The sequence below is a fragment of the Labeo rohita genome, chromosome 13 (assembly GCF_022985175.1).
Source record: "Labeo rohita strain BAU-BD-2019 chromosome 13, IGBB_LRoh.1.0, whole genome shotgun sequence".
Lineage (NCBI taxonomy): Eukaryota > Metazoa > Chordata > Actinopteri > Cypriniformes > Cyprinidae > Labeo > Labeo rohita.
The window spans coordinates 13,579,638-13,592,222 of NC_066881.1; the positions used below are offsets into that span (position 1 = coordinate 13,579,638).

The following is a 12,585-nucleotide window of genomic DNA, read 5'->3' on the forward strand; positions in this document are numbered from 1 at the left end:
TGATCCAAAGAGTGTGTTTTTGCCATTTTGTCATCCTGCAGAGTGTTGCTTAAAAGGGGATAGATACACATCACTCAGAGAAAGATTAAATATTGTTAATTTACAGATATTAGAAACACTGCAATAATACAAAGCAGGTTGAAAATCATCAAACTTACCTCTAAAGGCAATATAAGGATAATATTTGTCAGTTTTGTATGTCCAGTTGTCATCATCTGAAGTCTTCACAAGTGAGGCTGGGTCCAATCTGGAACTGGCGTAAACTCTAGTAACCTTGGGATGGGCATCCAGCGATAGAAACAGTAAAGCAAAAGGAGAAAGATTAGTATAGCAGCTGTTCATATTATTTCAGACAAAGGTGATTAATTTAAAGGAGAAGTCCACTTCCAAAACAAAGATTCACATATAATGTACTCACCCCATTGTCATCCAAGATGTTCATGTCTTTATTCCTTCAGTCATAAAGAAATTGTGTTTTTTGAGGAAAACATTTCAGCATTTTTCTCCATATAATGGACTAATATGGTGCCCCGATTTTGAACTTCCAAAATGCATTTAAATGCGGTTTCAAATGATCCCAGCCGAGGAAGAAGGATCTTATCTAACGATCTTATCTAATTTTCATAAAAATAATACAATTTATATATTTCTTAATGTCAAACGCTCGTCTCGTCTTACTCTCCTTGAACTCTGTTCTAGCTCATGACAGTTAGGGTATGTCGAAAAACTCAGACCGTATTTTCTCCCTTAACTTCAAAATCGTCCTATACCTTTTTTGTTAAGGGTGTTTGATCTTCTTTGCATGTTCACTTTGCAAAGACTGGGTTGGAACTTCTGCATCGATGTAGGGTGATTTTGAAGTGATTTTTGAAGTTCACCAAGTTCATTATATGAAGAAAAATCCTAAAATGTTTTCCTCAAAAAACACAATTTCTTTACGGCTGAAGAAAGAAAGACATGAACATCTTGGAGGACAAGGTGGTGAGCACATTATCTGTAAATTGTTGTTCTGGAAGTGGACTTTTTCTTTAATAGTGTGCTTGACAGATCAGTCGACTGCCACTGGATGGCAGTGATGTTCTGTTCATTTCCTCACAGATTTGCTCAATTTGGCAAGTGATATAAGCTCTGCTTTGGTAAATATCCATAAACAGTTAAACTTTGTTCCAGTATAAATGTTCATTTACTTAAATATGTATACCATTTTACTGCTTATCAAAGCGTGTGCCAAACCACCTTACTTTTCCCATAGAGTGGGCGCACATTTGTAAATTTTAAGGGTCACTGGCGTCTAATCCTAATTTTAGCTATACAAAACAGCTCGTTTTACTGTTTGATACTGCAAATTGGTACGTCTTACCATGTTATTTTAGTGTATTATCTTAATTATGAAGACATTAGTTTGTAGTGCAAACAGTTTTATCGTTTACTGCACGTTATTAGAGTTTATTCTTCTCGTTATTTCCCTAATGAACTGGAAGTCTGGCCCATAAGCTTATTTCATCGTTGAAGAATAAGGTGAACAAGGCTGTACATTTAAACAACCTTTAAAAACATTTTATTAATCACACCAAAAATGCATTTCTGTTTTAAAAGCTAGATAATACGTTTTAGCACTTGTGCTAAATCTTGATAAATGTATGAAATGTATGAAAACAAGATGAATGTCGACTTCCAAGATGATTCCATTGAGATGTTTATTTATTACTACACAACTAAGCATAAATTGATTATATGAGCATAATATAATCACAAATCATCCATGAGTAATGTAATTCTTCTATGAACATATTTCTATTTTTAGAAGCCAAAACTTGCATTTGAAGGAAACATCTCTTAATGCGTGACACTCATTTCAGGAACAAAGAAAAGTTTAAAAAGAAACTTAAGAAAGAGCCACTAAGGTTTTGGGTTTACATTTATTTGCATAAATATCTATGTACACATTAACCATATCATGATATCATTATGAGGGGCAAAAAAACAATCAATCACAGTATAACACACAAGCTGTGCACATCTGTTGCATGTAAAAAAAAAAAAACAAATGAATGACGGAAGTTATTTTAGTTGTCGGCCGGCTCCATGGACTCTGAGCGCTGCTTCTTCAGTTTGTCTGCGTAGAAACGAAACGACTCCTGTAGGACAACAAAAGAAAGCATTTTTATACATTTTAAGCCAGAAAAAGACTAAACTAGACAAAATTCTCTAATATAATTGTACTTTGCATGTGTTGTGTTGTTTTTCTCTCAGAATCAGTGGTTGCTGTGTGTAGTTGTGTTTTCTCTGCCCTCTAGGGCAAACTAATAACCACACGGTCCAAACAAATCCTGCGTTCTCGTTTCATCTTACAAACCGTATTAATTCACAAATAACATATTTACTCATTCCCCATCCCGTAATTAAGCACAGGCGCCTGTAAACAGCACTCGCTCTCTATTTTTGGAAGGTGAGTGCTTTTAAAAGATTACTATTTCTCCAACAATGTATATTCCCTTATTAATGGGGTAATTAAAGTCGATAAATAACAGCTGCTGTGTACAAGAAATGAGGCCAGATGTGAACGGCACCTCAAATCTCTCCTTATCGCCTCTCTCCGGAGACTCTTTGTACTGTGGTATTAGCGGCGGCCGCGGGACCGGAGGAAGAAGCAGAGTTGAATAGCGCAGGATGGAGTGCTACCTGAGATTGCTTTGTGAGAACTTAAAAGGTGCACTGAGAGCTTAGCGGTGCATGAGGGGGAAGGGTTTGTAGATGGTTGGCAGTCTCCTCGAACACTGGTGAAAAACACCGGAGCACGGTTCTGACGGACAGTAAATAATACACAAGAGTGTGAGGTGGACTCTAACGGTACTGGAAAAGTAGGGCTATTTCAGGTGACCAATGTGTCATGAAACTGGACCTTAATCAGCTAGTGCTTGACCAACTTCAAAAATGGTTATTATATAAAGTAGCTTGACATCTAATCACTGTTCAACAATCACAACTGCCCACACAATGTGTACACAGCACTTGCGGTTCATAAAGACACTGAATGTTTTAAAGTGCCCAGTTTGTTGCATAATAATTATACTGTTCAAAAGCAATGTTTTTTTTTTTTTAAATTCTCCTCAAGGCTGCACTTATTTAATCAAATATACAGTAAAAATGTAGTACTGTGAAATATTACAATATTAAACAAAAAAATATTACAATAACCTTGTTTTTTATTCAGGATTATTTGTTGAATAAAAAGTTCCAAAAGAACAGCATTTACTTGAAACCTTTTTTAACACTATAAATATCTGTACTGTTACTTTTGTTGAACTTAATGCATTCTTGCTGAATAAACGTATTTATTTAAAAAAAAAACAAAAAACATTTGAGCGATAGTGAAGGAAACAAGTCCCTCTATATATTTCATGTGTAAGTGGAGCTGAACAACATATTAAATATACACTATAGTTGTGATGATTTTTCTGGAGATTAAATCATGAATATTGCAAAGATTTGATTGCACTTACAACTGGCCATTAAGTTTCTGCGACATATAAATTCACAATTCTGAGAAAAGTCATAATTGTAAGAAATCAACCTATTTCTGAGAAAAAAAAAAAAAAAAAAAAAAAATCACAAGTGCAAGATAAAAACTAGCAATTCTGAGGGAAAAAAAAGTCACAACTGTGAGAAATATACTCAGTTCTGAGAAAGTCAATTGTGAGATATAAACTCACAATTCTGAGGAAAAAAAGTCACAATTGTAGGATATAAACTCGTAATTTTAAGAAAAAAGTCAATTGCAAGATATTAACTCGTAATTCTGAGAAAAAAATGGGGGAAATAAATCAAATTGCAAGATAAAAACTCAGTTCTGAGGAAAAAGTCATAATTGTGAGATATAAACTCGCAATTCTGAGGGAAAAAATAAAAATAAAAAATAAATCACAATTGCGAGATAAACTCACAATTCTAAGGAAAAATTGGGGGAAATAAACTCAATTCTGAGCAAAAAGTCAAATTGTGAGATATAAACTCGCATTTCTGAGGAAAAAAGTCACAACTGCAAGATATAAACTCGTAATTCTCAGAAAAAAGTCATAATTAAGAGATATAAACTCGTAATTCTGAGAAAAAAGTCACAATTGCGAGATAAACTCGCAACTCTAAGGAAAAATTGGGGGAAATAAACTCAATTCTGAGCAAAAAGTCAAATTGCGAGATATAAACTCATAATTTTGAGGAAAAAAAGTCATAATTGCAAGATATACTTGCAATTCTGAGGATAAAAGTCACAATTGCAAGATAAAAACTCGCAGCTCTGAGGAAAAATTGGGGGAAATAAACTCAATTCTGAGCAAAAAGTCAAATTGTGAGATATAAACTTGCAATTCTGAGGATAAAAGTCACAATTGCAAGATAAAAACTCACAGCTCTGAGGAAAAATTGTGAGAAATAAACTCAATTCTGAGCAAAGTCAAATTGCGAGATACAAACTTGTAATTCTGAGAAAAAAAGTCATAATTGTGAGATACAAACTCACAATTCTGAGAAAAAAAAAAAAAAGTCACAACTGGAAGATAAAAACTCGCAGTTCTGAGGAAAAAAAGTCAGAATTGTGAGATATAAACTTGTAATTCTGAGAAAACAAATTCTTTCCCTCAGAAATGGACTTTGATAACTGGATAATTGTGAGTTTTTATCTCACCAATTCTGAGAAAAAAAGTTGAAATTGCTGGATAAAAACTCGAAAAAAAAAAAACTTGCAATTCTCAGAGTTGCGTTTCTGTGTAAATGGACCAAAACAGAGACTTTTGAAAACATTGGCATGGCTGCCCATACATTCGCTCTGTGTATCCTTGACGACTGTGTAAACATCATGGTCATTATGAATGGTCACGTGACAAGCGTTTTCGGTTGTGTAGGATGGACTGAGATCATTTCTGAAACGCAGTGAAAATGCCAGTATAGACGAGGATCGTTTTCATTTTAAAAACACCATTTTAAAACTAAAACACACTAGTGTAAATGGCTTATATCTCGCAATTCTAACTCGTAATTGCGAGTTACGTCAGAATCGTGAGATACAAACTCGTAATTCAGAGAAAATATCAGTTCTTCCCCTCAAAACTGGACTTTATAACTTACAATTGTGAGTTTATATCTCACCAATTCTAAGAAGAAAGTCAGAACTGTGAGATAAATAGTCGCAATTTTACCTTTTATTTTTTATTCAGTGGTGGAAACGGGGTTGTATTACATTTTTAACTAATTTTTTTTTTGTATTATTTCTGACTACATATATCAACTCCACTTTTTAGTTCTTAGAATAAACATTTCAATCTACTTCTCAACATCTACTTTGCTTTAAATGATTCCACTTATTTAAGAAAAAAACATACAAGCACATATTCAATATGTATTAAATGTTAATGAATGTTGATGATTACCGGAGGCTCTTCGAAAGGAATGGCTTCCCCGGCTTCCTTGTATAGCAGCGCCAGTCTCTTGAGAGTCAACTCATCGGCCTTCACCCCCTCAGCCTGCATGCGTTCATACAGAGCCTTCGCTGATCTGAAGTCCTTGTCTAAACCTGTTGAGAGCGAGGGAGAAAAACAAGCCATATTTCATTCTGCACATATCAGGCCTCATGAAATAATAATGGCGTAGAGGTCTCTAAGTACTGAAACGTGTCAAAGTTCTCACGGTACGCTGGCTAAAGTAGCCCCTCATTAGGAAACATGTGTTTGTATTAGCAAACGTGCCTCCTGTGAGTCAGTCAATGCGCTCTGCTTGTTGCATTTTTAATTGGCAGACTATTAACTGACTATTTTTTCTACGTGCCAAAACAGTGGGTGACTCGAACAGGCGAGTGTGTTAGTGTATATCTAACAGTGTTGATGCAAACAGTGTTCTTACCATAGCATTTCACCAAATGTGAATAGATATTCTCCTTCTCTGTGAAGTCAGGAATCAGCTCAGACAGAGCCTTGATTTTAGCAGCCTGTACAGGAAGGAAAACAGCGTTTTTATTTAAATACTTCTTGAGCAACTGTGAATATTCTTACGCATAGACCACCAGTCAAAAGTTTATGAACAGTAAGATTTTTAATTTTTTAAAAAAGTCCCGTCTGCTCAACAACCCTGCATTTTTTTGATCCAAAATACAGCAAAAGCAGTAATATTGTGAAATATTTTTACTATTTAAAATAACTGTTTTCTATTTCAATATATTTTAAAAATATTTACACATTTTTTATTGTTTTTTAGCTATACTTAGGATCAAATAAAAGCAGGATTGGTGAGCAGAAGAGACTTCTTTAAAAATCATTAAAAATCTTAATTACTGTTCAAAAACTTTTGACTGTTAGTCTAGTTTAGAGCATGAAGACTAGAACAACTGGGTTTGTTTACCTGTCCTGGCTGCTGAGTCGTTCGTAACATGTATGTGAACATTGCATCCTTCTGCTCGTTGACAGCCGCACAGCGCTAAAGCAATCAAAGAAGCACAAGAGACTTTAAAACTCTCAACACAAACATTTACCGCATATCATAACGTGTATAACGTGTGTGTGTGTGCGTGTGTTCACATGCACGCACAGTATCTGCCCTTGAGCAAAACATAACCCCTTGCTATAAAAACAATTACTTGTATTTCCTGTATCCACACAGCAGGCAGTTAAAAGAAGGCAGGGGGGAGCATATGGAGGTGTGTGCAACAGCATGATGGAAGCGTGTTTTTGAATGTATCCATCTTCCATTACATCCTTTAGCACTCAGTGCAACGCTCTATAGTTGAGGGTTAATTATACAGCTAATAAGGGAGTCAGGCAAATAACCACTTATTTCTTTATAAAAAATTAAAATGTACAGTGTCCGCCCAATTTAAAGTACAATTATCTACACTTAGCCGTATAAAGGCTTTGAATTGCATCCTGAGCTTTCAAGCGCCGGTGTGCAATTTTCACACTCTTTAATCAGGACAATATAACACAAGTTAAATGAAGGCACGGTGAATTCTGGAAGGGTAAACTGTGCCGTACAGAAACTGTATTGTATACTGTCTTGAAGATTTAAAAACCTTGCTTTGTCAGAAAAAAGATATTAGCAGTTATGAAGAAATCAGGCTTTTATGAATATTCTAGGCACCTTTAAAGCAGATTTGGACTGAACTTTCTTCTTGCAGCACAAGTTATGTTGATTGCATTTGTGGTATCATAGCAATTATAAATTTATTTATAAAATGAATAGTTCCGGTCCTTGATTCTGATTGGTTGAGCCATGTTTGAAGCTATTGTAAATGACCCTACAAACATAAGCCTTTGTTTACATCTATGTCGCTCGGCAACCACTTTGTTGCATCCACAACAGTTTCTGAGGAACTACACTGTTTGGCGGAAGAATAAAGCAATAACCCCCAAGAAGACATGGTTTACAGTGAATTTATAACAGTGAAGGGGGAGTTATAAATTATATGTTATAAATTCACTGTAAACCATGGCTTCACGGGGGAATGAAGTTCCTTAGAAACAGTTTTGGTTGCAACACACAAAAGTAAACAAAGGGGTATGTTTGTAGAGTAATTTACAACAGCTTCGAATGCTGCTCAACCAATCAGAATCAAGGACCAGAACTATCGGTTTTATAATGATGTTTTTTATTTATATCATTACACTTAATTTGCGTGTTTTTATTTTGTGAAACCTTACTACGTATATAGAACGGCCGTTTTATAAAAGCAATAAGCCCCATGAAGCCGTGGTTTACAGTGAATTTATAACAGCTCCGCTTCGCATTGTGCCTAACAACACCCCTTTGCTGTTATTAATTTACTGTAAACCACGGCTTCTTGAGGCTTATTGCTTTATTATAAAGCACTTGTGCTTCATTTGTAATTTGAGGTGTAACGTTTTCAAAAATTTCCAGATTTTTTAAATTAATTTCTATTGCTACTAAACAAGGGTTTTTAAAACGTTTTATAAAGATTGCACTGAAAAAGAACAATGTCTAGTCAATAAATTGTGCTGAGTATAACTGAAAACATTTCAAGAGACGGTTCACCCAAAAATAAAAATTCTGTCATTAATATCTCATCCTCATGTCATTCCAAACCCGTAAGACCTTTGTTCTTTTTCACAACACAAATTAAGATATTTTTGATGAAATCTGAGAGCTTTCTGACCCTGCATAGAGAGCAACACAACTGTTCAAGGCCTAAGAAAGGTAGTAAGAACATTGTTAAAATAGTCCATGTGACATCAGTGACTATTTTAATGATCTCCTTACTACCTTTCTGGGCCTTGAACGTGTCAGTTGTGTTACTGTCTATGCAGGGTCAGAAAGCTCTTGGATTTCATCCAAAATATCTTAATTTGTGTTCTGAAAAAGAACAAATGTCTTACGGGTTTGGAATGACAAGAGGATGAGAAATTAATGACAGAATTTTCATTTTTGGGTGCAGTATCCTTTTAAATCACTCAGTTGGTATGGAGTACTTTTGTGATGTCTTCTTTACGTTTGGAAGATTTGGTAACATGGACTGTCAATGAAAGGATCTCTACTGTTTCCTTCCATTGCAGGTGCCTTACTTTAACAATTTTTTCTGTTGTTAATAAAACTTTGTCTTTGAGTTGTTATGAAACAGTCTGAATCACTTCTGAAGGAAAACATCATTCTGTTTTGTGTGTGTTAATACGCATGTTTTCTGAAACTGCTGGACTGCCCTGCGCTTTCTCTGGGTTCAGCGGCAATGAGGTCACATTACAAGCCAGTCGTGAAAGCTGTGTGTTCTCTTGCATCTGCTGAATTAAAAGCTGAGAGGTCTAGGAGGCTTTTAACAGACTGGCATATTAAAATGAACAGAGGCTGAGGTGGACAGAGTGGCTTCACGACAATCAGAGCAATTAAAACTGCAGCCCAGCAGCTTCACTCTTGAGAGTCACTCTCTGATGCGATTCACGACACCTACAAGACAGCGAACAACACCAAGCCGAATATGCTGATCTAAGACTTTCTGTAAAATCATCCTCTGATATTTAGCATTCCATCTCAGGGACACTGTGAAGCAAAGCTTCCTGTTATTTCAACATCTCAAAGGATTTTACTCATTCCTGGGTTTAGTGGTACCTTAATGCAGCCATTTTGTTCCTCAACTCGCTAAAGTGCTTTTTGAAAGAGGGAGAGGAAAGATCGTACTTGAACAAGAGTATCTAAGCGAGCAAAAACGACTGAATGACTAAAATATGAGACAGGGAGAGGTCAAAAAGAGCAACGATCGCTTGAGATGGAATTGTAGTTAGCGACAGGGTCAGCTAGTTCCAATACCAAGTCGAATTAGATTCAGCAATTTAGCAAGGTCAGTGAGTCCTCATGCATATCTTGGTTTGTAAGAGACGGTACCTGCAGGAGGAACTTGGCCTCTTCTGTTCTGCCCGTGTCCAAGTAAATCAGGAAGAGGTCTGTAGCGGCTCTGTAGGAGGCAAAGTGATTGCAGAGCCTTTCCGCCATGGCACTCACTGGACATAGAGAGAGATGTCAATCAATCACATGCTTCGATGGTGATTACTATGTTACAACACATCAGTGGGTGCTGTAATGTCTCTTTTATCCAGAAACTCACAAACAATGGCTAGAAGTCAGGTTAGAAGTACTCAGAAAGCACAGCTGTGTATCAGTGGCTCTCAACCTTTTTCACTTCAAGAATCCTAATCAAAGACTTCAGCCATGTAAGTACTATTTCTATGTACGACTTCAGCAAACTATTTTATACATATTTTGGACTGGGGGGGGGTGCCATTATTTCAACAATGTAAAATGGTTGCACTTGGTGAGCTACAGGCACTAACTGTTGCTATTTGTAAAATAAAATACTGATACGATCACCACAGCTACTGAAAGAGCTGTGTACCATCGATTTTTCCCCACATGGAGTCTAAATGCCCCTGAATATTGAGTGAAGTCGCGCTGAGAAACTCCTTTAGTGGCTGCGGCGTCATGACAAGCATCGGCATGTTTACATCCTGCCAGGATGGCATCTAGCATTTCTTGTCTCTGCCATTTGTAAGCTCTTTCAGCAGCTGTGGTCTACTAAAAGCCTCAAAGGCATTAGGGCTAAAGTAGAGAGAACAAAGACGTTGGTCTTTATGGAGTTTTATTCATCCACAGGTATCTTCCCATTCTTTTCTCATTTTATTGCTAGGAAAAGCAGTGAATACTTACATAGCTTCTCTTGTTGCCCTTCGACTGACAATTGTAACCAAAAGCCACACAATGTGGCATTGTATAAGTATTTTATATTCAGAGTTGTGTTGCGGTAAAAATAGCAACAGGTAGTGCCAATGGCTCACCGAGTGTGACCAATTTAAATCATCGAAATAATGGCGCCCCCCATAGTCCAAAACGCACACCTGTAATGTAAATCATTCATTGGTGTTATTGTACATGTTGTTGTATCCCTAAAAGCACAACTTTTGCACATTTTGTTGGAGGTGTTGGAAGTTTGCTGAGCCTCCCTGGTTGAGAACCACTGATATTAATGAAGAGGTGGTGTGTGGGTCTTACATTTATCTAGCACAGCATCATTGTTGGCATCTATAACTTTGCGGAAAACAAAAGAAATACTGGATTTCTGATTCTCTGGGTTCTGAATGTAAAAGGACTCCAACATCTCCACTGCGCTGTCAATGTCCTCACTGCAGAGGGAGAAAAGAGAGTTCATATTTGGTGTTAGTGATTTGAACAAACCAATTTATAGAGCCAGAAACACTCCACTAACTTTGTTAGGGATCCAATATAAATATTAAAGCTGCAAGCAGCATTGAAACGGCCCTCGCATTCGGGCTCAACACCACCCGGTGGCCTTTTGAAAATAGCGAATGGTCAGCGATATGCACTTAAAGTGGTAAATATAGAAGGAATGTCAAAGTCATTTATATGTGCCAAACTTCCTGTTGCCAGCTGGTGGCACTACGACTATTGAATGACTAACTGAATATTGGCATGTAGATGACTTCAAGCCAGGACTTTCATCAAACATGAAGTTTGGCGCAATGATTATAACTGAATATTGGCCTTTAGATGCCTTCTAGTTAAGATTGGACATTGCATTTTAAGTGTAAAACAAGTCATTTCCTGTTGCCAGCAGGTGGCGCGATGATTATAACAGTATATTGGCCTTCATATTTGCTCAGGCCAGGACTCTTATAGAATGTGTGAAGTTTGGGCAGATCAGATATTGTATGGCTGAATTATAACAACTTCCTTTTTCATGGCAAAACATCAAACTTTGTCAGGCTATCACGGACATACCCTTTAACGAAAACTCAAGATTTTTGCAATTTAACACTGCAAAGGCCTTTAGAGTAGACTGACCAAATATGATGTTGATGTCATTAAATCTCTAGGAGGAGTTCGCCAGAGCATAAAACATGCCACTCCTGTTGCCAGTAGGTGGCGCTAAGACTGTAACTAAATATATGGGCATAGGCATGTATTCAAGACAGTAAAATGTATCAAACAGTTAAAGTTCGGGGCAGATCAGACATTGTAATCGCTGAATTATGACAACTTCCTGTTTCATGGCGAAACACTGAAGTTTGTCAGGCCGCCACAGACACGCCATCCAACGAAAACTCAAGATCTTCGCAATTTAACGCTTTAGATTACACTGATTAAATTTGGTGTTGATCTGTTTAAATATCTAGGACTAGTTAATTTAAATACAGCGCCTGAAAATGGCAAAAACAGCACAAAACTTGCCGAGAAAATTATGCCTTTAAAAAAAAATTAGGGGAAATTCTGTTATGAATTATGAATTTTCCCCACCTTCAAAATGAGGTCTGGATGAAAACTGTCTTAACCTTCAGCATTAAACTCATACCACAAATCTTTGCTACGGTGTGACAATTTACCAAGTGATCAGTCTTTGGATTTATTTGGTAGTCAAAATACAAAAATTTGACTTGTACTAAATGAGGGACCAAAGCCATATTTAGGGACTGTAGTATTAGATTCAGACGCCCTTTTTTGCATCCCAATAAGATAACTTTAGTTCAAAGAGCATAACTAAAGAAAGGCATGCAGAAGAAAGCAAGCCAAGTGAAAATTTCCATTCCATTTCTGTGTCCCCTCCATCCCACGACCTTCATTTACAGAACAGTAAGTGCATAAAACTTTAATCGACCACATTAATATTCCCGGCCCAGCCACAGATTGTCATTCCCCGCCATTCCCAAAGTCTTGAGACAACGTAGGACAGCGGAGGAGCAAAGCGTTCCTCACGGCTGATTGGGCGGCTTCGCGTTTGCACAGCTTCGTCCTGTCGGGGTGAACTCTGACCCCCCCAGGCGGACCTAAACAACAGTGACACGTGTTCTGTGTGCGGCTGAGCCAAACTGACTGGTTAAGAGGCGAGATGGGGGCTCCGGAACACGGGCACCACATTAGTGCGGCCCATTGTGAATTATTCAGACTACATAGTCATAGCCATCACAGCAGATTTGAGCCTTTAATAATAATGGGTGGAGAGGGGTGAAGAGGACGGAGGAAAGGTAAGATGAAAGAACAGGAAGATAAAATTGAGGTGTGAGAAAAGGTGTCAGCCTTTGATGA

At 37.1% G+C, this 12,585-nt stretch overlaps 1 protein-coding gene across 1 annotated transcript in view; it reads right to left on the reverse strand.

The window, feature by feature from the left end:
• Positions 1–1,670: 1,670 nt before the first annotated feature.
• lrpprc (leucine-rich pentatricopeptide repeat containing) overlaps positions 1,671–12,585 on the reverse strand; it is a 68,425-nt gene continuing 57,510 nt past the window's right edge. Inside the window, exons 33-38 of the mRNA XM_051126415.1 lie at positions 10,537–10,667; positions 9,376–9,491; positions 6,391–6,465; positions 5,896–5,980; positions 5,427–5,569; positions 1,671–2,138 (exon numbers count right to left, since the gene is read on the reverse strand). Coding sequence (XP_050982372.1) covers positions 2,067–2,138; positions 5,427–5,569; positions 5,896–5,980; positions 6,391–6,465; positions 9,376–9,491; positions 10,537–10,667 — 622 coding nt within the window. The 3' untranslated portion in view covers positions 1,671–2,066. The remainder of the gene's footprint in view (positions 2,139–5,426; positions 5,570–5,895; positions 5,981–6,390; positions 6,466–9,375; positions 9,492–10,536; positions 10,668–12,585) is intronic.